Here is a 25,006-nt window from a genome sequence, read left to right as displayed (position 1 = left end):
AATCCTGGCCGCCGTCGTATAAGTGGAATATTTCTGAGTATGGCGTAAAACACCAATCAAATAAATAAAAAATACATAGACAAACATGTACCTCACACCGCTGAGAAACAGGGCAAAACAATTTACACAGCGATTTGTGCTTTTCCACAAGGTTAACGGTGGTGGTGTAGGGGCGTTGTCTCGGGAAATGATGTTTATTTTTAAAGGACCAGAGACCGGTTTGACCGATTACGTGTGACCCTTTTACATCTCACTCTCGTCTGGTTTCACGTTGCATGTTGTAGTCTTTCACATTACTGTTAAGCCTGTGCTTGTCATCCATACCACAACTATGTGCCTTAAAAACTATGTGTCTTTGAAACGGTATCGGAATACGGTTTCCTAGGGATAAATGTTCTGATAGATACCTTCATACAGCAGGTTTCTACAGCGAACGCATATCAGCGCTGAAGGGGAATACCCAGTGGAACGAAATCAGAGCAGGGGTAGTGAGTTGTGTATTTAGGAAGGAAATGCTTGTTTATTATGTTATGCTGACCTTTGCTTGATGGTGAAATAATGAATTCAACCTTTGTTTGAAATTCTCTGCTACGTCTTCCATAAACAGAATTCTTGGCGAACGTCCTCGATGGGCAATGTCTGACAATAAAGAGCTGAAGTCATCAATCTACCACAGCCCGGCGAGCACGGTGCACGCTTTGCAGGGTTCTCCCTCAATTTCGCCATTAGATCTGCAAACGTTGTGCGACCCGACCGTTATGTAATTGTTTGCCTCACAGATGAAACAGTAGATGGTCTTTGTGTCGTCTGACGTCCACGGGGACAAGGGATGTCTGCAATAAACTCTGACTAACCAATCAATATCTTCAAATGTAGGGAAGAGATCCAGTGACCAGTGGTCAGTCCGGCAGCCATGAAACATTGATGGCACAGAGGAGGATAGAAAATACCAATCAAACCTTACAGTTTATATGGAGAATTCGCTAAAAATTTAATTGGGCGGGGTGGTGGTGGTGGGGGGGGGGGGGGGTCTCATAACCGGTGGATTTAACGAAACCATTCAATTAATAAAACATTCAATCCTTCAATCAGCTAATCAGTACATGGATATATGAATCACTCGGAATAGGTGAAAACATCCAAACCAGAAACGCTTCCCGGAGAAAAGGAGACAACACGGATTGGTCCACCGTGAATTCAGATGTGCTTTCTAAACTTCTTTCGGAAATAACAATAGAAAAAAATAACTCTTGAGGTTGAAGATACCAGTGTTAGATTTCTCACAAACATATATGATTTCCCAACAGTGTCCCAGTGGCAATAATGTCAGCATAACAGCAAATTGTCGAACAAGTATACCCATGTGTTAAATATTTGCAACACTTCAGCTGTAATATACAGCGAATAAACCATTATTTGCAATAGGATAAGAACCAAATCAGGTATCAACGGTGTAATCATAAAGGAACCAGGGGACGTTTTAGAAGCTAGATTGTTAGTTTAAAACATGAAATATCAATATTTGTGTGAGACCTGACATGACGTGACGGTTACTCAAAGAAGGCAAATATATGTTAGACGTGTTGTCATATATTCCAATCCAGCTGTTCGCCGTAGCAATATATATGTCACATCAGTTATATACAACCGAACCAAATTAGTTTTTGCACTAAGCAATAAAGCATTGGTCCCAGGGTACTGGAGAGAGTCTTTTGAACTGTGTCTCTCTTCCAAGAAATGTGCAAAAGTTGAAAAGACGTTACTCGTTAAGGTTTCTCATCATACTGGAAAATAACTGTAGACGAGACAGACAGTGTTTGCGTCCAAGATCTTGATATGGCTTCACCGAATGTGGTCTTATGCGTTCTGCTGGTGGTATGAGCTGCATTGTTCACAGGAGTCCTTGCACGTCTTTCGGGTCAACAGCTATTGGAAATCGTCGTACAGTCTTCGAAGGCCAAATTTCCAATAATAAGGCTGACGTTTCCCGGTCGGCCACCCGTACTTTTGTAGAAATGTGCGATAGTTGGCGTTCTTCCATCGTCCTAGAAAACGTTTTTCGTCGGCAATGGCGTTTCCCTTATTCCTCAAATAATTGACATTCTTCCATCGCCCCAAGAAGCGCTTTGATCTATGATGAAGTGTAGCGTCGGAATCTTCTGCTTCCTCTCGTGCGCTCCAGTTCGCATTTCTCCATCTCCCTAGACCCTTCTTCTCTTCCGGATTGTTCGATTGCAGGTTTTGGAAGTTCGCATTTTTCCACCTCCCAAGAAAACGCTTTTCTTCAGGGCTATCGGGTTGTATGTTTCTAAAATTTGCATTTTTCCAACGACCAAGAAATCGTTTCTCTTCTGGGTTGTTAGACTGGGCATTTTGAAAGTTTGCATTTTTCCAGCGTCCTAAACCCCGTTTTTCTTCAGGGTTATCTGCTTGCAAATTTCTGAAATTCACATTTTTCCAGCGCCCCAGGAAACGTTTTTCTTCAGGGTTACTAGATTGTACATTTCTGAAATTAGCGTTTTTCCATCTGCCTAAGAAGCGTTTTTCCTCTGGGTTGTCTGCCTGCACGTTTCTGAAATTTGCGTTTTTCCAGCGTCCTAGAAAACGTTTGTCCTCAGTATCCACAGAGTTGTCGGCGTTATAATTCGCGTTTCTCCAGCGACCAAGGAATCGTTTATCTTCAGGGCTCTGTTTGTATATGTTGAAGTTTGCGTTTTTCCACCGTCCTAAAAATCTTTTTTCGTCATTCGCAGAGTCTGCGTTGTAGTTAGCGTTTTTCCAGCGACCCAAGAATCTCTTTTCTTCGTCATTTTCTGGGTAGACCGATTTAAAGTTAGCATTTTTCCACCGACCTAAGAATCGTTTTCCTTCCGTTTTAGGCGACAACAAGGCCTTGTAGTTGGCATTTTTCCATCGGCCAAGGAATCGCTTTTCTGTATCACCAACTGTGTCTCCTGAGATGTCTTTCTCTTCCGTGTCCTGTTTGTCATCTACTTTCTCAGCACTGTTGGTATCCTACAAGTAGAGAAAAAGGAACGTTAACAAAAAGGACCAACGACTAATCAAAATTAGTGCATATCTTAGAAACTCCCACAGGGCATGAACACAAACTTTGTCAGTCACAGGCACCCTCACTTCATTTATCAGCCTTCATAAGTGTTAATACTAGGCAAAGTTCACCATAACCAGTGTTTATATCGGATCTATAGTTATCCATTCAACATCAATGAACGCCATCATATTTATTTACACTTTACTAGTATTGATAAACACGAATTTTAACGTATTAGCATTTCGAAAAACAATTGAGGATATTTGTTTTGATACTTTTAAATGTTTTAAAAACATCGGTTGAACTTTAAACGTCGATCATTCGTGTGCGATGGTTGAAAATTCCGAAGTGCGTGAATTAAACATTGTGGGACTCGTTGATACGTTTGTCCGGCATGGAGTTTCTATTCATTTTGAACGAGAATTGTTTTGGTAAAAAACTTTGGCAAATTACCCATCTAACACAATAAATTCTAATAAAAGACTTAGAGAATAAAACCAGAGCAGCGACGACAGTGTGATAGCTGGCAAATGGTCACACGAATAACCCGTGAAATACGGCCTCTTGTCAATCTACCACAGCTAGGCGTTTTTAGAACTGTTCATTTAAATGCTTAAATGGCGGCAACTTATACGCTCCCTAGCACCATGACTTAGGCAAAATTAGGTATAAAAATGCAGTTATGTTAAATAGAATTAACCAACAATAACATTAAAACTATGCAAATGGCTCTCGTTTCGGGGATGCTTAGTCAACCAGCATAATCCTGGTTTATGCAGGACTTTATTCAGAAAGAGCATATGTCAAAACTTGTAGATATAATCCTGCTTTGGTGGCCTATTGGTTAGGAGACTAAAACAATGGTACTTGCTGCTGCCTAGCTGGGCGCTCAGCACTAAGACGTTAGAGAAAGGAAACAGGACTGATTGGCCCGGAGTCAGAATAATGTGACTGGGTGGGGTGTCATGTCTGGTGTCTTTGGCATGCTACTTCAGTGGAGAAACACTTTGTCGGCATGGACCTGCCATAAAAGGTCATAGTATATGTACACACATATATAATGACTCCTCGTCGTCAGATGACTAAAACATTGTTAAGTCTTCGTTTAACCCCGAGCGTACATACACAAGCATACATGTTGGTATCATTCGTACATCAAAATTTCAATTTTAAGAATTTTCTCCAAAGGTGTAGGCAGTATTAGATATGCCCAGCATTTGGACGTAAATAAGTTATGTAACTCCTAAATATATTAGATTTACACCTTCGTTTTGAACAAAAAAACACCCCATGCTATTCATCCATCAACATTGGAACTCAAAGCCCCATTTGTCAAATTTTCATTTTAACCAGCAAAAATGTTTGTTCTAGCATTTTTAACTCATATTATTTTTTATTGTTTGAATATCTACTGAGGTATTTCATTTCATTGGACACAAACTATTTACGCCAAATGACGTCTTGTACAGCCACAACCAGATGTAACGTTTTTACAAAGGTTTGTGTTCCCAGTCTTGAAGGTAAGTAAGTGTCCATTCTCAGCTCCAGGAGATGTCATACCAGCATGAGTGAACAAGTACCCAGGTCGCTCGGGTAATAAAAGTGATATCTTAGGTTAAAAGATAAGGTGTCAAAAATATGACTGACTGACTGACATATCGTTAGACAGACAGAGTGGCTTAAGCGAGATAGACACAATGTGAGAGAAACTATCACGGCTAAATCATGGGAGAAATGATTGCGACTTAAACCGTGTATACGCGGCTCAACTCTGTCCGCTGGTCTTTCGTAGCTTGCTCCGGTCGTTGATGGATATACGGCTTTGGACTGAATCCGCATGCAGATAACAACTACAGTACAACTCCCTTTCAGTAGCGTTCTTATTACATGAACGCAGAGAACCCGACGCAACAGTAGGATCGAGAGGACTTGGGTGTAAAGCTCCAGTGAATGCCGAGAGCTGCATGCTTGTCTCAGCCAATCACTTGTTCGAGCCGCTGTTTGAATCTCTTAATGTGGTAACATTTGAGAATTTTAGGGAAAATGTTAACGTCAGCCGCACGTTTAACTACATAAAACCCTGGCTGTAATGGGTTTGTTAAGGCTGTAAAGTGAACGGTAAAACGTGAAACGTCTTTGGGTTTCTTGTGAAACAGGATAACAAGTCCCTCGACAAGACCAGGTCAGAATGAACACGAAGATGCTCTTGAGTCATTAAATCTTGAGGTTTTTGGTGGTCAACAAAAATCGATTTTAGTACCCCGCCATTAACGGGAGGGGTTGTGCTGTTTTGGAAATTGTTCTTCGTCACTCTTGGCAATCCTGTCCAGATCTAAGAATACAAGTCAATCGATTCCTTCACGCAAAAACATCTTTTCACGCAGTTCCCATTACAGGAAAACGGAAAATAGGACTGGTAAAAACAACTGATAAATAATCAAAGCGATGTGCACGGTTTGATTTGATACAAAATTGATACAAACAGAAATGAATAGAATCGTTGTCGATAATTGAAAATATGATTCCATTATCTGTGAGAGGCTGCAAGCGAATGCACCATACTTGATTAGTCTCCAGTGGTGTTATGCTAACAGGAGCCGATTTACAGGCATATTGCTTTAGGGTACGATGCAATATAACCATTTAACAATCAAACTGTTTCGGTATAAAATTGGTGCGACGAATGTAACAATGTTCGGACCAAATATGCAAATGGGACACGATGCAAGGGCATTGGAATGCATTAATATTTCAAAGATCTTCTATGGAGTTTGTCAATGATATGAACTGCTAATGATGACTGAGAGACATCAGAGAGTATGATCAGGGTTCTCTGGAGATAACGGCTAAACCATTATAACAAGGTAAATGATCTCTCGTGAATTCATTATAAACCCATAATCCAGAACAACACTTGAACCGTTATTGGACTGGCGTTGGGTATTCAGGTTCCAATGAACTACCTGTCAATTTACACCAGCGCTTTAAGCATAACTGAGTCAATTGAGTCAACTCTACACAGGTGTGGTGAAACCAGTCATTGTTACCTTAGTGTAAAACTACTAACTCAACAGCAAGTGCCGTTTGTGTATGTTTGCTGACCCTTAATTGAATCTGGAACACACAGCAGCCATTAACATTTACCTGCCCCTGGTTAATTTTTTCTCCAAGGTTAATCTGACCTAGCCAAAAGCTGATGACGATGGTAATTTTCATATTAAGCACCAGCTGGGAACGTGTCCGGCTTTAGCGCTTCGAACACCCATCCATTGAATAATATACACACAAAGTTCACGCTACGTGGCCATAAATATGAAAAGTGTTACTAATTGATGGACCACATTTTAACTGCGGTGTAGACGCGCCGGTTTTATTACACGATATGTTTGGAAACAAACAAATGACACTATTTGACTCATATACATTAGTATATGAAAGCAATATGAAGACATAAAATGCCCTTTCGAAGCGAGGCGCTAAATTGACCCTGCATAGAGTTATTTACCATCTCGATATCGGGAATGTCACCATATTGAAAGCCATTAAACGTAAAAAAATGTTTGCTCCAAGCATCACACCAGGTATAAACCGTTTACAGTAATTGTCTTAAACTAAACCATTTTGTAATTTATCATTTTAGTTACAGGATAACCTGAAATATACATATTTCGTTGACGCCGATTCGGTTTTGTTGTTAATCAATCCCGTTGAGGGACTGGTACACACCTACATCCCAATCACCAACCAACCTAGTCCCGAATGTTTCACTTGAATGGCTCGGTATTTATCTTCAGTTATTTCTCAACGCGTTCTGTCTTGATGGAAAGAACAATTTAAATGTTACGGATATCAGCAATTTGAAAAAAAAATATAAGGCTGGATAATATATAAAGAAGGCAGCATAAAGAGTAAAAACAGAGCAGCGAAGAAAGTGTGATAGTTGGAAAATTTTGATACGTAACCGGTGAAGGACGGCTTAATGTCAAGCTACCTCATTTAGGGATGATTTATTTTAACTGTTCTAAATGCATAAGTAGTAGCAAATTACACGCCCGCTTAACACCAAAATTTACAGGTAGATTTCTAACTGATCCTATGTATGATGACGAAAAATACTTAGCTCAATCGATTAACGTTTTTTTTTTAACATGTTGCTCTGTTGCGTAACATTTGCTGCATAGAGAATTCGACATTTGTTCGTATGCGAGTAAAACCTTTACAAACTAAATTCGTTAACTTGGTAGTCATTTTACTATCCTGTTCTCCGGGAATTGCAATTATTGTGGTGTAGCGTGTATATAAGGTAGAAGACATGGTTGCCAGCCAATTACCTGTAACAAGTTCTCGATCCAACTAATGGCACCAAAATATTTATGTACATACGTAATGAAGCGGATTTAGAATCAATACATTATCATACTTAGTGAATAAATGTATAAATTGATGAGTTTAACATTGAATTAGCGGCAATAGAACACACAATGGTATTTGACATAACCAGAAATGCACAGTTATATTTGGCATCTTATTTGTCCAATCATGAGAGGTTAATTCCACGCATTTTAATATGCTGCCTTTGTAGCTTTAATGAGACGAGCTACAATTACTTGAAAGGAAGTTTTTAACAAGTAGCACACTGTCCAGAAACCAGAAAGCATGTTGTGGAACAGACCGACAGTTATGCTTTAATCTTTTAAAAAATTTTATTCAACATTAATTTAAAAAAAACCAGAACACCAAATTAAGACTTTGAATAACAAGGGTTTGCCATGAAATGCTTTAACGAATGAAAACATACTATACCCTCACAAGCATAATCCATGACATAATGATAAAGCATTTAACACTCGAAATGTGAAGTCCATTTCAGAAGTTTCAGTATTTCTTCAAGACGTGATTGTGAACAGCAAAACTTAACGATCGGAATACTAAAACATCAAATATTCGATTTCTATATGTATGCGTAGTGTCTGCGCTTTTGTAATATGCTATGAGGCTACTGATAAATATATATGTTTATCAACCTTCACACGGCACCTATGTGGACCTATGTACTTCAGGACAGCGGGTTTTCTATGTTGCTGATGGTTTAATTGTGGCTTCCTTAACATTTCAATCAAATTCTTTCACTAATTATTTAATACATTAGCGATATATCGCATTCCCCTCATTATCAAACTGCTCTTATGTCTCGTGGATACATATGCGTATTGTCAAGTGCCCTGCACCACAGGCGCTTCCTGAACCTGTGTGCAAGAACACGCTTCAAGTAGGGCTTTAAGTGAATTTGTGCATAGGCTCTTAAGTGAGCTCTAAATGGCTGCGAACAAACAAAGCTTCTATTACTTAGCGTAGCTGAACGGATTCTAGAAGGCGTGGACGTGCTGACAGACACCCTTGGCGAATTGCGAGAGACGTCTTGTCGGACCGGACCACGCTAATTCTCTGGTATGTTCCACTGTGCAGAAGCGCAGCAGAATTACACGGGTCCTTTGCATTGTCCAGTCCCCAGCAGTGCAATAAAATTACCTGTACTCTTAACGGACTACTCACCGTCTCCATCTGTCATTCCGACATGAGAAGATCAATGAATTCTTTTTTCAAGCAACTCGCTGTTGCCAAGAAGGTGGTATTGGATGACACGAGCAAACAACATAAGGATGAGCAATTTGTTCCTGCAAAGAACGGAGATCGTGCTGAGTTTGACATCCTGCAAAAAATTGCCATGCGAAGTCCTTTGTGAAATACAGTCGTTGAAAGGTGTCTATCGATAAAGTGATGTCCATCGGCTTCAAATGGCCAGTCCATGATCGTGGGAGTTCAAAAGGTCCCGGTTAAGTGAGGTATTAAGCCAGTTCAGCCAGTAAAAGTCCCTTTGTCCAAAGAATTCAAGGTCTTGGGGTTCCTTCATTCGTTCGTATATGTATATATACATAGGCTGTATAAGTTATTCATCTGACAGCATTATATAATCATATCAGTATCTATTTTTAAATCTTGCTTCGTGATATCTGGATTAACTTAACAGCAATGGCCTTATTTTGACGTGATTGAGTATTAAATGTGCTGAAAAAAGAGGATTTTGAGTAGTTCTAGACCAGTGAAGTCGAATATGATACAGTTAATATCACTTCACTTTTTCTGTTTACGTCATACTGCTAGGTTACATTTCACTTATGTGACGTCGACCAAAACCCTAGTTGAGATAAATTGACAACTGAACCCATAACGTGTGACCAGTTGCGAACTATCACAATGCCGTCAATTCTCTGGTTTTATTCTCTTTGCTGTGATCTCTGTTGTGGTAGTGTTCTAAAAGCTGTGACACTATGTATTTATGTATTTATTTCATTGTTGTTTTACGCCGTACTCATGAATATTGCACTTATACCACGTCGGCCAGCATTATAGTGAGAGGACATCGAGTAGAGCTCGGCAGAAACCCACGACCGGAGAGGAAGCTGGTATGAGCTGGGCAAGAACTTACGGATGAGTAACAGGTTACTATGTTATTGTATGGCGCTTGCACGCTAACCACTAAGTCACATTACTATGTCATACGTATTGACAAATGAGTTATTGTTCAGTCACTTTATGACAGCATATATCTGTGGTAGCTGTATTGTAAAATTTCCAGCATAAACTGTGGCTTTACGTCAGGTAGGCTACCTAGCGAGAGATGGTGGCTTTGCAGAACAACTTTAGAGTCGATTTGTAAGAATTCATGTTTTTACAATAACATAGAGCTCTTATGACCAGTGACAATCAAAGCTCGACTGTGATATCCATATTTAAATTCGACCTGGAAATAATTTACGGAATATTAGATAGAAATATGAATTTTATTGTCTTGCCTAAAATATCGAATGGCCTCCGCATGTCACTGAAAACTGATTACTACTTCTCTCTTACAGGTTACCAGCTTTATTTACTATTTGTTTATTTACTTATTATTCACTTTTTGTTACTTCATAAATCGTGTGTTATACGTTTTTTTGGAAATGGGTTTCCCTTTCATGGTTTGCGAGTAGTATACGAATGGCGGACTTAAATATCAGTATTTGTGACATGAACACATGTGCTTACTCCGTGTATGTAGTAAATATAAGTAAAATAAATCATAAAATCATAACAGATTAGGTGTTAGCTATGAATGTTCGTAGAACAAGTCGACTCTATTGCCCAAAAAACGCAATATGGATTCCATTGCAGTTGTGGAGGCATAAGTAAAAACATAAAAGACTGTAGTATAGAGAGTAAACCAGAGCAGCGGCGACAGTCTGATAGTTGGCAATTGGTCATAAGTCTTACCCGTGAAATGAGTGAGTGAGTGAGTGCTTGGGGTTTAACGTCGTACTCAACAATTTTTCAGCCATATGACGACGAAGGAATCATTAGGGTGCATGCACGTGTAATGTGCCTCCTTGTAGCAGGGCGGATTTCCACCGCTCTTTTATCTTGTGCTGCTTCACTGAGACGACTTACTGAAGGCAAGTAAGCCTCCCCGCCCGAGCCATTATACTGATACGGGTCAACCAGTCGTTGCACTATCTCCTTCATGCTGAACGCCAAGCGAGGAAGTTACAACTTCCTCTTTTAAAGTCTTAGGTGTGACTCGATCAAGGATTGATCCTGGATCTACTGGTCCCGAAGCGGACGCTCTACCATACCCGTGAAATGAAGCCTCGTGTTAATTTACCTCAGTGAGGGAAAACAATGCGCGTCTAAAACGCAGTATACTCTTTCGTTCCTTTTTCTAATGCATCAGTATATGCATAGTTGCACTAACACAGCAAAGAGGTGTTTCACAAGTATTGCAGCGTAACAGCCGATTATCATGTATTTTACACAGCTTGAAGTCGACTTTCATAGGCAGGAAATGTTGATTAATCATGATTAATCGGAAGTTGGATGTATGGTGATATCATGAGGAATCCAGATCATAGGAATGAATTTATGTTATGATTCTTCACACCACGGTCATAAACAAACGCATGGTTAGTAACGAGGTTTGTTCATGTCAAACTGAAATGAGGCTGAAACTATTTGCCTAACGTTCCATCCATTTTGGAGTAAAAAATGTGACATTTTATTTAATTAAGTGAATGAATCAGATGAAAAAGAAAGTAAAACACAATTGACTCTGCCAACAGAAGCAGAATTGATGTGCCTGCCTATTAACCGTGCGCTGGGCATTAACACACACTGACAATCTGCGAGCATTTTGAAAGTGAATGTATTGTCAACAGAACTATACATGCTACATGTATCGTCTATATCCAAATTTGGCAAATTTTAGCGTTAAGGCAAGGAAACAAAAAAGCCACATATGCTGCTCGCAAACAAACTGATTTCAACTGACAGCGAAATTTGAACGTTGGTGCTATTCAGAAGCAATTTCCAGTCATCATCAGTGTGTGTGTAAAGGCAAATTATGCAAACATTTCTATTCTTTCCTAGTGTTAAAACTCTTATGGTTGATGAAAAAGCCCGCAAACATCGTTCGCAACAAATTGTTTTTCAGCGAAAACGCCAAATCCAATAAATCAGGGGAATCTACCTGAGTTTCCAGCTGAGTGTGATTAGAAGCTTTCTACGTGTGCCATTGTTACTTCTCCATTGACTGATTTACTGATTGTAATGATTTGGTTTTACGCTGCTTTCTGGAGTTCCTGTGTTGTTAAGTTTTACAACAGAAAACATAAAAAAGACACAAAGCAAACACTGGGAGGCCAGAATGAGCAATGAAGATATCTAACGAGGTTTTGTTGTTCAGCTGAGACGAAGATTAACCATTTTTACAGCCAAGGGCGGAGAAAAAGTTTTCGTTAGCGTTAAACTAGTTCTGTGGTTCATGTCGCGGATGTTTATAGGGTAATCAAATTACTTAGGGAGATAAATGGCGGTTAGCGGAGATTGTGTCGAGGTGGACAGGTTATTTCAGGCAGACGATTACTGATGACTGCTGCGCGTGGCAGATAGCAGACGACCGTCGTTTTATGGCGCGGGAGTGCAGAGCACTGGTACAACATTGACCTTTGTTTTTAAATGAATGTGCCGCTTACAGACGATTTCAGAGAAATTTGCCCACTTCAAAAATCAGTATGACAAGGTTTTTATGTACCTCATGTATGACAATTAGGAAATAACCTGGTAATTTATACGTAATGTATTGCCCTCTGTTTTTCTGATGGCCACGGAACGATTGGGACTGAGTTAAAGCACTAAACGTTAACATTGTTGCTTATGGAAAACTACGAAGGGTCCGAGGCCATCCGCGGATACACGAGACTGTACGATTGTGCTATTGCTGGACAGTACAGAGCTTTCCCATTACACACGAGCTCTGCAAGCAAATTTGTCACCAAGCGATGACAGGGAAGAGAAATCCAGAGGTTTTCCCCAGAGGCTTACTACCGTAGTTGAATAATAGAATTACCGAGCCGCTTTTATACCCGGGCTATTGATTGACTAGAATATAATATGTATTATTAGCTGTAATAAACGGATCATATGCGGTCAGTCTAGGTATAATTCTGTGCACTGGACGCACCATTGTGGCTCTGCTGAGTCTCCTGTCGAACAAAGACTTCTGTGCGGGATATTCAGAAAGAAAATAGGCTGGACATAAATGTCAACTGGTTACATTTCACCTGAGCTCGCAGGCCCTGTCTGGCCTGTCATAATTCCGTCGGTCTTATCAATATTTTACGCACAGATCTTACATACCAGAGTCAACAAGGAACATTTGTCATAAGTAAGACAAATGAGTCTGCGGTTTGGCAGGGTATGCCTAAACTGCTTTGATATATAGGAAACTAGGCGCCGTCAACGTCATTTTCCTTGAAAAAAAATAATGTAAGACATTCACAGGCAAGCCAAATGCCATCTGTCATTGTAAAAGCATGGGTGAATAACATCGGGATCTTGCATTTTCGTTCAAACATCATATTTCAAGTTGTCTGTTTGTGGAGGTTTAAGAAAGCGCCCGGGCTCTCTGAGGTTAATGAAAAGCATTGCAACGTGCTGGAAGAAAGACTACGTGTTTTCAAACCAAAAGTGACCCGGTTCCCAAAGAAATGTTCATTAAAAATTAAGCAAATGAGTTAAAATAGGGGGTAGGTAGGACATGCCGTAGTAAATTTACCATTTTACATTTGTAAAACTTTTATTTAACATATGGTTCCCTCTACAAGTCGTTGTGATTAAGGCCTCTGTCTCACGATTTCATATCAAGTTTATAAATAATATTATAGGATAAAGAATCCCTTAATTCAGATTATTTTTCTGGGTCGAGTCACACCTAAGACCTTAAAAGAGGAACTTGTAATGTCCTCGCTTGGCGTTCAGCATGAAGGGAATAGTGCAACAACTGGTTGAGCCGTATCAGTATAATGGCTCGGGCGGGGCGCATTACTTGCCTTCGGTAGGGCGTCTCAGTAAAGCAGCACTAGATAAAAGAGCGGTGGAAATCCGTCTGCAACAAGGAAGCACATTACATGCACTCATTCCTTCGTCGTCATATGTCCGAAAAAATGTTAAGCACGACGATAAACCCCAAGCACTCACTCACTGACTCAGATTTTTTTACAGTTAAATTATCAGATTAATAAAGAAATAAGTTCTTTAGTAATTGGTCACAAAATTGAATATCCTCATACTCTAACTGGTCATATAATTGCGTCTGGGTACGAACTTTAGGCGTAATTTTCAACATGGTTTTTTCCGGGGGACATATGCAACAGTGTATAGTTGAGCACAGACCGTTGATTTAACTGTAAAATAAAATCTTCACAGATACAAAATCTTGACGCCAGTACAACCGTACCAGTATCTCGACTGGGACGAAACACGGCGAAATTATCAACATGGAGAGGAAGGTTCGTAATTAAATGGGAAAATGAGGATGTTCGAAATGACCCAAAGGTGACCCTTTGTGGTAAAATAGAGAACACCCATCCCAGCTTCAGCATGATCAACCTGCTGTTGCGGACGAATTGATTTCGGCTCCCTCGGGTGTTGTTGGTGGTGTATGTACCCTTCACCGGGTAGTTATCAGCCCTTTTATTTCCGGCATAATGCTCCTCTCCCTGAGGGTCAGTTTAATACTTTTGCTGGTCAACACGTGACGCCGGTGTTTTCGGGATGGTCAATCCGCATTTCACACCCTGCTAGGACGCCGCGGAGGGATGTCATATTTTAGAGGTGATCAGTTTTTCACGCGCTGGTGATTTGGTCGGAGTAGCTGACGTTTAACGTCTGCTTATAGATCAATACAACCACAGTCTGGTTATCTCAGGCAGCCAATGAAACCAGTTTTCCACGTGGACACCCTTTGCTGACATGCTTTCGTGCCAACGCCGAACCCAAGCTGTTATTGCTGGAGATTTCTTTCACGTTTTCTGATGGATGGTTTATTGGTTCTGGCGAGGAGACGCACCGAACACCTTTCAGCGACAAAACTCTACCAGCTCAATAGGTAGTGACTAATTAGTAGGGACAGCTTCCTATGTCTAAGAAGGACAGAACCGCCGCAGCACAGGCAAGCAGTCCAGAGGAATAAGTTTCCCAGTGAAAGTTTCCAGGACCCATCCTTAGTTTCAATCGGTCATTTCAAATCACGGGAGGTTCCCCACTGGTTAATTTGTTTAAAGCGTAACACTCGTGGCATCCAATCGGCCCCTGACCAATAAAATCGCGGTTTAAATCAGCGTCTTGCTGGTTAAGTTGTGGCTTTCAGTTAGGTATAAAAGTGTAAGCGCTTTTGTTTCATTCGGGATTTCCGGATTTGTTCCGCCTATAAACCCAACCGCCATCGTATAAGCGAAAACATTTTAGCAAGACGTTAAATACCAATCAAATAATATCTATCGATTTAGATAAAGGGAGATTATTACGCAAAATATAAAGGTGTTACAATGTGCTTGTGGGTAAAACCTTGTAAGTTTAAGTAAATATAAAGTACAGCATAGGAAGTAAGCGAGAGAAGCGAGAACAGAGTAATAGCTGACTAATGGTAACAGAAATGGTATAAAAAGCAACTTGAATGCACATGGCAGATCCACTTTGCAGAGAAAAACTGAAAGCGTGTAAAATTAAAAAAGTGACCCAAAAAACAACAAAAAAACACTTAGTCTTAGGCATTAAAGAGGACACCAAAGATTTGCCTAACAATTTTAATGATATCAGTAGAAGGTGGCTGCCAAAGGAGAACACTATAGCTTATTTATCAACACATGTCAATCAAAAAAAGGCAATAAACATTAACACTTTTGCCATTTTCCTAATAATCTTTAATATGGTACAAATTGTAACGAAATGGTGTCTGGTACATTTCACGTTATATTGAAACTGGTACCTTTCGCAGAGGGAATTAGTGCCAAGACGCCAAGTCAGAGAAAAAACCAACTTAAAGACTTTCTGATAATCTGCGCTCTCAGACTAAACCGTAGATCGATAGACCGTGGAGCTAGCTTCTAATTGTATGTGATCACACGGGTATAATGCAATTACTGTAATGCCAGACTAAAGCGTGGTAAAGAGATTACTCAAAATCAATCCTATAACAACGTAAACAATACCGGATAGAAATTTTTCGACTGCAATACTCCTTATTTGCCTTTTCACTTCGTTTGGGGAATTATTTCAGTGGCAGTTAATTCCGAACACAAAACAGATAGAGAGAATGATGCAAAGTTCGTGTATAGCCAATCTACAGATGCTTTTTGCACATCCGCATGCGTGGAGCGAATTCATGCTTAATTAAATTTACTGAAACTGATACCAATACAACTTGAGAGAAGTATTCATACATGCAGAGTTTGGTTTACAGAGTTTACAGCATGATCCGTAGAACGTAGACCACTTCCTTGCTGGCAGAATGAGTGTTGAAAATCCTTTAAAACCAATTATAATGCCTGTGTAATAGGCAAACTTCACCCACACAACGACTTCGATTTGTGTCCCCATGTTGCTGGAACGTAAGCGATTTAAAAAAAAATTTAAACAAGGTCACCTATATATACATCTACATGAGCGCAGGCGACCATTGATTGTCGTCGAGGTTTCCAGAATAGTAGAGGCGCCAGGATCTCGAAAATACCCTGTCCGAGGTTGGGATTGAACCAAGAATACTTGTGCCTTGTGATTCAAACATCTAATCTGCATCAGAATAATGGGTATCTTGTTCTGCACCATAGCGACTCGGGTCCAAGCTGGATTGACCTCACCTGCATGAGAGCAATGTGTATCTTGTCCCGCACCATGGCGACTCGCGTGCAAGCTGGATTGATCTCACCTGCATCAGAGTTATAGGTATCTTGTCCTCCACCATGTCGACTCCGTTCCTAGGAGGATTGGTCTCACCTGCGTCAGACTAATGAGTATCTTGTCCTCCACCATGGCGACTATGTTGGAAGTAACGGAAGTAGTTTAGACAGTAGAGGTATCCTACTGAAGCTATTCACTGTTTGTCGAGAATGACAGTAATGGCCAGAGAACCTGATAAACTAGAAATATGGTCTAAAATTAAATGACTGAGTGAAGCCAATGGAGATTTTTTGGGAATGTTCTACCATAATACTGAAACCGGACGTACTATTTTTACTGGACCTAATTACTTTATGGGCTTATGAAATTTGTAAATATTCAGTGCGTCTTACGTTTTGCTTGCAGTCGACTAATGTGAGAAGTCTGTTTGTTCAGTCGTTAATTTGTGAGAACAAACATGCCAAGGTGACAGAAGGAATAGCGAGATGGAAGAGCTTGCGTATAATTCCGTAATGAAAACCCAAAATGTGTGTTAAACTATGCCGCTTGCACTGTCATTGGTTGGTTTCCCATGAAGCGGAAACCGATTTGGTCGATCTGTTTTTACTGGATCCCCCCACTCTCATTATTGCCTTAAGCTTCAGTAGAGTTTGTTTTTAGTCTCGTGTGCATCCGACTAAAATCATTCTTAGTCCACTGATTATTTGTACAAGGCAAGCGCACGCGGCGGTGAAATTTGTAACTTTGGAAATCCATTTTAAATCCGTGACGTTTGGCATTTCAGATTACCATAACGGATTACATTACAGTTCTTTATCAGGAAAACACAACCACTAGCGTGACTGTCCATAATGCAGCAACGAAAGCTGTTGTCTCTCATTGTTTTTGTGCTTTTTGTTTCTGTAAAAATGTTTCTATATTTTGACTGGCATATACGTCAAAATGCCACTCAAGAATGTTCAATACGACTTAAAAAGATAGGAAAGACCTTTTTCGCATCATTTAATTTCGTTATCCTCTCCCACATTCATGACGATAATAACCACAAGCATTTGGATACGTTATCTCGGTAATTTATGTCACTACGTCGCCTACCAATTCATGAAAGCGCCGAAAGTGCATGAAATCTTCATGGATAAGCGTAAAGCCCAAGCGTAGTATCCAATCACTGTAAAAGAAGTACAGCTGTGTCTTGATAGAGAGTTCCTCAACTGGTTTCCAATTCTAAATGACTTCCAGCATAAAGAGTAAAACCAAAGCAGCGATGACAGTGTGATATCTGGCAAGTAGCACATAACAGCCGATAATCGGCCTGTTTTCATTTTATTTTAGTTATTTCAGAGTTGCATTCTAACCGTCCCTACAAATGCATAGATACTAGCAATATTCAATCCGATTGGCACCATGGCTTAAGCAGAATTAGGGAAGAAAATGGTGATGATGATACCTTTAATTTTTTACACGTAACTGGTCTAAAAATACTCAATATGCCGCTTTTTTCATCACATTTAATAAACAAAAATATAAAAAAAAAAGAACCAGACCAATTGTTAATCCGGGTCACTTCGGTTTCATCAACTATAGGACTAACCGCCGAGGTATGAATGAAGTATTTGGAGTACAACGTTAAACCATATAAATAAATAAATAAATAATTTAATATTACTAACGGGACTTGACTTAAATAAATAACGATCACCCGTGCATTGCTTATTTATCATTTCCATGATTAGGGTGAGAGATTTTAACGTAAACATTCTCCGCGGAGTGAAATACTACACAGCAGACTGTACGTCGCATATGCTCTTCTTACAACTTAGTTTTACGTTTTAAAGGGCTTTGCCAAAGACTTTTGGCACGATGAATTATTTTATTATACCAACAGTATACAATTACAGCATCTGTGACTACCATAACATTCAGTATTGTGCTGTAAGTTAACGGGCATATCTCGAAGAAGTGACGTTTGGATCGGGATAATTTACGTTGGATTAGCATTGTATATGAACTATAAAAGACTGCTGTAACAGCAATGAGGGGAAAACCAGAGCAGCTACGATAGTGTGATAGTTGGAAAATAGTCAAACGTTACCTGTGAAATACGGCCTCTTGTCAGTTTACTCAAGTCAGGGTTTTATTCTAACTGTTCATGTAAATGCATAAATAGTAGCAATTTACACGCCCTCTGGCACAAGGCCTGAAGCAAAATTAGGTAAAAAAATATGGGGTGATGTTAACTCCAATTTAGTACACCTCAGTGATCTAGAATTACTCAAAATGCTGTCTTGTCATCACATTTGACATACAATCGCATCAGAACAATGCAAAAGGATCAGGCTTCGGGGATGCTTAGTCCACCAACAGAAACCTGGTTTATGCAGGAATACGATGTAGTTAAGACGTACAGCATAGAGATTAAGACCACACGACAGTGTGATAGGTGGGAAATGGTCACACGTAATCGGTGAGATACGGCCTAGTGTCAGTTTACCTCAGTCAGGGTTTTATTCTAACTGTTCATTTAAATGCCTAAACAATAGCAATTTACACGCCCCTTAGCACCAAACCTCGCAAACCACTTCTTGTCCTTGGTTCAAGTACAGATGAAAAACAGATGAAAACACTGGCGTGTTTTGTTTTTTTTTTGGCAAAGTAGTAATAAATTCAAAGAAAGATGCAGTCTTTCACTGTCCTCTGTTTCACACCAAACACTTCCGGAACCTCACACATTATTTATAAGCGTGTCAATACATGTAGGCTCTACTGAAGAAATACTCTCATGAGCATATTTTAGCAAGGTAGTGATAAATTACTAGAAAGATGCAATTCTTCACAGCATTTTGTTTCACACTATAACCTGCCGAAATCTCATGTCTTTCTTGATGCTACTGTAAAAGTCTCCGAAAATTTAGTTGTGTCATTTTTTCGTTTTGCAAGGTAGCAATATTTTCAAAAATGCAATCTTTAACTGTGCCTTGTTTTAGCTCATTGAATCTTCGAAATCTTCCTGAAGTTCGTACCTTAGTTTTAAGGGTGTCCGTGGAAGAAATTCGCTTCTACAGGTATACTTTTTTATTTGGTGGAAGTTGGGTGTAATAGTTAAAATTTTTCAAAAAGATAAAACTTTTCAGTATTTTCTTTTCCTCACCAAAAGTTCCGTCAAATTTCACGTATAACTATTTAAATTGCATCATCTCGGCAAGAAAGCTGTACATTCAAAGATGATACGAACTTCACGTGTTCTTTGTTTCTGGACATTCCCCAACTTGGACCCCCTTTTTATTATTATTATTATTATTATTATTTTTATTTTTATTTTTTATTATTATTACGTCTTATTATTTTACGGGTATAATTTTTCACTATTTGTCCACTACATGTAGGTACTACGTGAAACAGCATTTACACATGAAAACCAGGATGGGTATATAGCTGATATGGTTTATTGTTAGTCTTGCCTCGGGATTTACTCCAATTATGGAAACCCAGACAGAGTGGATACGGTCCAAAAGGTCTCTCCACGATTACTAATGATTTTGAAAGGCTCTGACCGATCGACCAGCGTCATGTAAATGTGTAGGAGCCAAGGCAGGACAAGACACAAAAGACGATGTATCTCCTGCGAAACCTAAACTTATTACAGAGAAGTGCGATCTTGTTAATCGTATTGTAGCCGTACTTGCTAGGCTTCGGGACACTTGTGTGGCTTTATTGGCATAAATACCACCCCTTATCAATACCGTCTTCAAAGTAGCTCATTGTTCCCTTTGTATCCAGAGAAAGATTCCGTAGGAAACCAAAGACGTCGAACGATTGTAGTCATGAATGTTTGTGGTGACTGAACTTAAACTGCGAGGAGAGTTCAATGGGATAATTGAAATTGATAATTAGTGGTGATAATTTTTGCTAATAATTTTCAAACCCATGCTCCGAACCTCCCAATGTCACGTCAGAGTTTGCCCAGCTGAAATTGCGATGTAGATATTAAATCTTCGTAATCCATACATCCAATGACATTATCCCCGAGTCATTCATTGTGAGTGTCTACCGGTTTAGCTTTTAACTTTACCGGGACACACGTATCTAGTGTTTAGTTGACGCATACCAGGTGTTCGCTCATGTACCAGCTTTACAGATTCTGTTGTAAAAGCTTGCCTGTATGGCGTGAAGTTGAACTTGGATATGACTGTCCAGCAGTTTATACCGTCCGTGCTAAAGGGAAGTTCTCTCTAGTTATCGCTAGCAGGCCTATAAGCACTGCACAGATCGACGCCTATTTCTTGGAACGGTACCATGCAACGTAATGGATAACACAAATGCTCCATATGAAACCACATCGATAACGCGAACAGACACATATCACTTCGACAGCTGCAAAGAATTACTCACACAGGCTATACCGGTTTTCATCAAGATATCAATAATTTTACACAGCGCATTGTAACACTTCTAAGAGTTATTAAAATTAGGGATTATATATCCTAATATATATAGTTTTACAAGCCTATGTATGCTACTTGTTTATTAATTAAGATATATTTAATATTTGAAACATGCCTTCCAATCCAAAACAGTGATTCTTTAAACGAAATAACCCCGCTCAAACAATGAAACAATATGTATAAGTTGCTTACAACCTTCGGTTCATGGACCCGTTTCACACAGCGCGTGTAGCGCAACACCCATGTAACTACCATGGTGACAAAATACTTGCAGCATTGGCCGTCATGGAAGTTAACCGGACGTAACGATACGTTAGGCTTTGTGAAACGGGCCCCAGATGTCCAAGTTGGATGATCACCGAGCAGAGGTCATCTTTTGTCTGTGAGCAAAGATTGAAAGCGATAACCGCATATTACTGGCTGGTTTTAGGGTAGAGACTGGAATGGACATCTACCCAAAAGCGTATCACACATCAAAACCTCGTGTACAGCGTTGATCAGTACCATGGTTTACAACTTTGTCTGTTGTTTTGATTGAATGAGAGAACCTTGGACGAATCTCTGATGAATTCGACACGCATGAGATTTGCGGATAAATAGGTTAGAGGTTGTCATAGGACGGTTCTGGTCAGCTACTTGTTTTGCCTCAGAGTCATTTTGACTATTGATTTGAACATATGACATTTTATTGACGATGTGAATGACAGCGGACACCCCCACCAGATGCCCAAGGGGACAGGGGCATAATGCTGACCAGGCCTCCAGTGATCATTCCAGGTGGATCATAAGCGACAATGGAATAACCGGCTATGAAGTTTAAGTCAAACAACGCCAATTTGCCAGGTCCCCTGTTTCTTTATTTCCAGGAAATATCCCACGATGAAAAACTCACAGCTCGTCTGATCTCCTCTCTCAGCAGGCTAATATGATCAATCTGCCGTGGACTCCGGGCTAATACAAATACATTAACGACGATACGGTGACCAGAAGGGGTACTGACAAAGATTAGCTCCCAACCACCGTCCATATTAAACATGCGTCCCTGGCCAGTGAATACCGCCCCCCTCCCTCTGGGGATCCACAAAGTGTACTAGCTCTTATTATCGTTAGTTTAGAACAATGGGTATGCCGCAGTTCTTGTCATGGTTCCAAGCAAACAAAGATCTATGCTAGAAATGGACGACATTCAATAACAATCAAGTGGTGCGCGATGACACAGAAAGGATTAGCATCGGAGGAAAAATCAATCATAGACAGATACACGCAAAGCACATATTGATATCGGTTTTATGACTTACATCCCTCTGTTGTATGAAGCAGAAACAACACCGTTTGTTCGCCAATTCAGGCGTAATCCAAATACGGTTTTAGCTAAAGTTTGAAGAACTCTCGAGGATAGGACATGGTAATTAACTTTTCAAGAGGGATTCATCTCATTTGTGGGTTTCCATAACAAGGCTTTATGTCTTTTCATCGTAGATCACCTGCATGACCCACGAATAACAGTCCATTACTATCAGTTAGGTTTCGATTACTTGCTGAAAAGAAATGCTTACTGAATTTAAACTCAAGATCTCATCTCAAAATAGTCGAAGACGATGAACGTGAATTTGAACGAGTGCCTTTTTTTTAGAGTACCAATGCACTTTCATTTCCTTCTAAAGTAACGTTTAATTACTTTTAACATCTTTGAGATTGTGATCAAATAAATCTACACAGTTAAATCTATTCTCCTATGAATCCATCCAAAAGGAATTCATGATTCAACTTAGTGACCCAAGTGGGAAAATTCGTTTAACACCAATGGACTTCAAGGTCGCTGGACGAGAAAGGATTTTTTCCTTCACCTTGTCAAAATCTATGACCCATCATGCATATTGGCATTGAACAGTAGCTATTGTACTTTTTATAGTCCGGTTTGAAGTTAAACACAGCCCATCTACAGTTGCGCACATGTATGTCTTTCAGAACTGTCATCCAATGATCACGCCATGAAATCTTTCAGAATTTGGGCACAAACCTTTGAAAATGATCAGAAGAATTTCCATTGTACATTTGTGGTCAAATGTGAAAGACTTAGCAAAACTTTTGAGCATAAATGATACATAATCTCTATCATTAAAGCAACCATCCATCCTTTAACATATTTAAGGAGAAAAACTTGGACAATGACTATGGGAAACTTGGTGACGTGGGCAGAGAATAGAGTACTCTGTGCAGCATTCAAAGACAGTATATGCTTCTTTAACGAGCAGCAAATATTCGTGCTACATTCGTCACAAAAATTCGTGAGATTACTATCGAGGGATTCTAAGAGGATTGCTTAAGACTAAGTGACAACGACAAGATTCCGACCACCACCTTAGCATGATAAGTGCCTCTGAGGCGAACTCAAAGGAGTACACACGCACTCGATCAAGCTGACAAACAACTGCCCTTCACGCACGCTTAACAGTAATGGGAAAAATATCACCTTATAACTATCATTCTTCAAGGGAATTTTTTTGGAATGAAAATATTATATGGAGATTAGAGTTTCTTAGTTGAGAAAGAGTACAAGATGAAACTCAGAATTTGATGGTTTTTGCCTTGAAATACATACATAGGCCTAATTTCTTTTAGTCGACGTGACAGTATTTTTCGACACACCATCATTAAATATAACAAGTCCAATGTATAGTAAGTTAGACCAGCCGAATATAAAATATTGTATTTGATCAATCAATTGTAACAAAGTCAAGCACTTGTTCGTTGTTGAGCGTCGAAACAAATGACTACTTAAATAGTTTTGTAATCTTATATTTGCAAAACCCCGTTAACAAGGTTTCATCACCCCCTTACTATTTCTTGACTTTACGACTGTTTTGATACCACAGGGCCTATATAAAGGAGATTATATCTGTTAATACTTAATGGAGACTTTAAAACGCCAAGCGCGTTTGTAAGATAAATACGAGAAGAAAAAATATGTATGATCTTCACAGTACGCCTTATACAAAATGAGATCAGATCTGTTACAAAAATATTTTCAAATTACAGAAAAGCAAAACGTTCGTCATCCGTGGTTTTTACTTGTTTCAATCATGTAGTCAACCACGTACTGAGTCGCCAAGCAAGTGCCATGTCTTCACCTTTTCACCCTAACATGGTTATCAGACATGGAATTTTCATTTCCAACACATATAGATTTTTAATACAACATTTTAATACTTAATGGCGACATTAAAACGCCACACGCGTTCGTCAGATAAATATGAGAAGAAAAAATTTATGATCGTCACAGTAGGGGTTATATAAAAGGAGATCAGAAGTGTTACGACAAATGGTTTCAAATTATTGAAAAACTAAAGGTTCGTCATCCGTGGTTTTCACTTGATTGCTGGCTACATGGTTTAATCATGTGGTCAACCACGTTTCGAGTCACCAAGCAGGCGACGTGTCTTCACCTTTTCACTCTAACATGGTTATCAGACATGAAATTTTCATTTCCAACACATTTAGGTTTTTAATGCAACATTTTAATACTTTATGATGCCTTTAAAACACCACACGCGTTTGTCAGATAAATATGAGAAGAAAATGTATATATGATGTACAGATGCGGAAATAAAGAGATGCGTTGAATCCAATATGCATGATTTGTTTTGGTTTTATATTTTAAAAGCCTAAAAAGGATTGGTCAAAAGATATTATGACGATATCCATTAATTCGTTTTGGGAATTTACTAACTTTGTATGAAAACATAACGGTATCAATATTAACGTCAAACAAAGCATCTTTCTGTGAGTTTCCCTCTCTTCAGGGAAACAGGTGATTACCACTTAACTCTGAGAAACGGATTACTGCTGTACTTACCTCGGCCCATGTAGTGGACAAGGTTACCATCAGGACTAAAATAAACAGTCCACTCGACCGCAGTAAGACCGCTGCCATGTTTGCTACTGGCTTGTTCGAGAAATGAAGTGAAATGGTAAACTGAGCAGACGAAACAAATACGTCGAGGCGAGATGCTCACGTGACCGCTGGGAGTGCCGGGATTTTAACGAGTGCACTCAGCACGAACGGTTGCTGGTTTAATATCGAGACTGTTGGTCCAGTCCGGTATTGATTGACAAGCTGAAGGAAGGTAATGAAATCTACACGGGAGGAAAGTTATCCCTGACGTCGTGTGCCGGGCGGGGAATTTGGTCATTGACATAGGTGAAGTATCAGCAAGAGGTGGGAAGAGAAAACGCCTTTACT

The 25,006-nt window shown here is 39.6% G+C and overlaps 1 protein-coding gene across 1 annotated transcript; it reads right to left on the bottom strand.

The window, feature by feature from the left end:
• Nucleotides 1–1,260: 1,260 nt before the first annotated feature.
• Nucleotides 1,261–24,713, bottom strand: LOC135465920 (uncharacterized). Its single transcript, XM_064743302.1, has 2 exons — nt 24,620–24,713; nt 1,261–3,015 (listed from the first exon to the last, which is right to left on the bottom strand). Exons 1-2 carry the CDS (start codon nt 24,695–24,697, stop codon nt 1,927–1,929), a joined length of 1,167 nt encoding a protein of 388 aa, XP_064599372.1. The 5' UTR covers nt 24,698–24,713; the 3' UTR covers nt 1,261–1,926.
• Between the last annotated feature and the right edge of the window lie 293 nt (nt 24,714–25,006).

Source organism: Liolophura sinensis, chromosome 5 (genome assembly GCF_032854445.1).
Source record: "Liolophura sinensis isolate JHLJ2023 chromosome 5, CUHK_Ljap_v2, whole genome shotgun sequence".
NCBI lineage: Eukaryota > Metazoa > Mollusca > Polyplacophora > Chitonida > Chitonidae > Liolophura > Liolophura sinensis.
Note: the sequence above shows the minus strand (reverse complement) of the source record. Positions and strands in the feature narration are given on the sequence as shown.

What these genes read in the sequence shown, in the direction of transcription:
- LOC135465920 (XM_064743302.1), bottom strand. Translation starts at nt 24,697, where the DNA reads ATGGCAGCGGTCTTACTGCGGTCGAGTGGACTGTTTATTTTAGTCCTG. An exon ending in TGTCCACTACATGGGCCGAG is followed by an intron (nt 3,016 to 24,619) that starts GTAAGTACAGCA and finishes CTCTACTTGTAG; the next exon opens with GATACCAACAGTGCTGAGAA.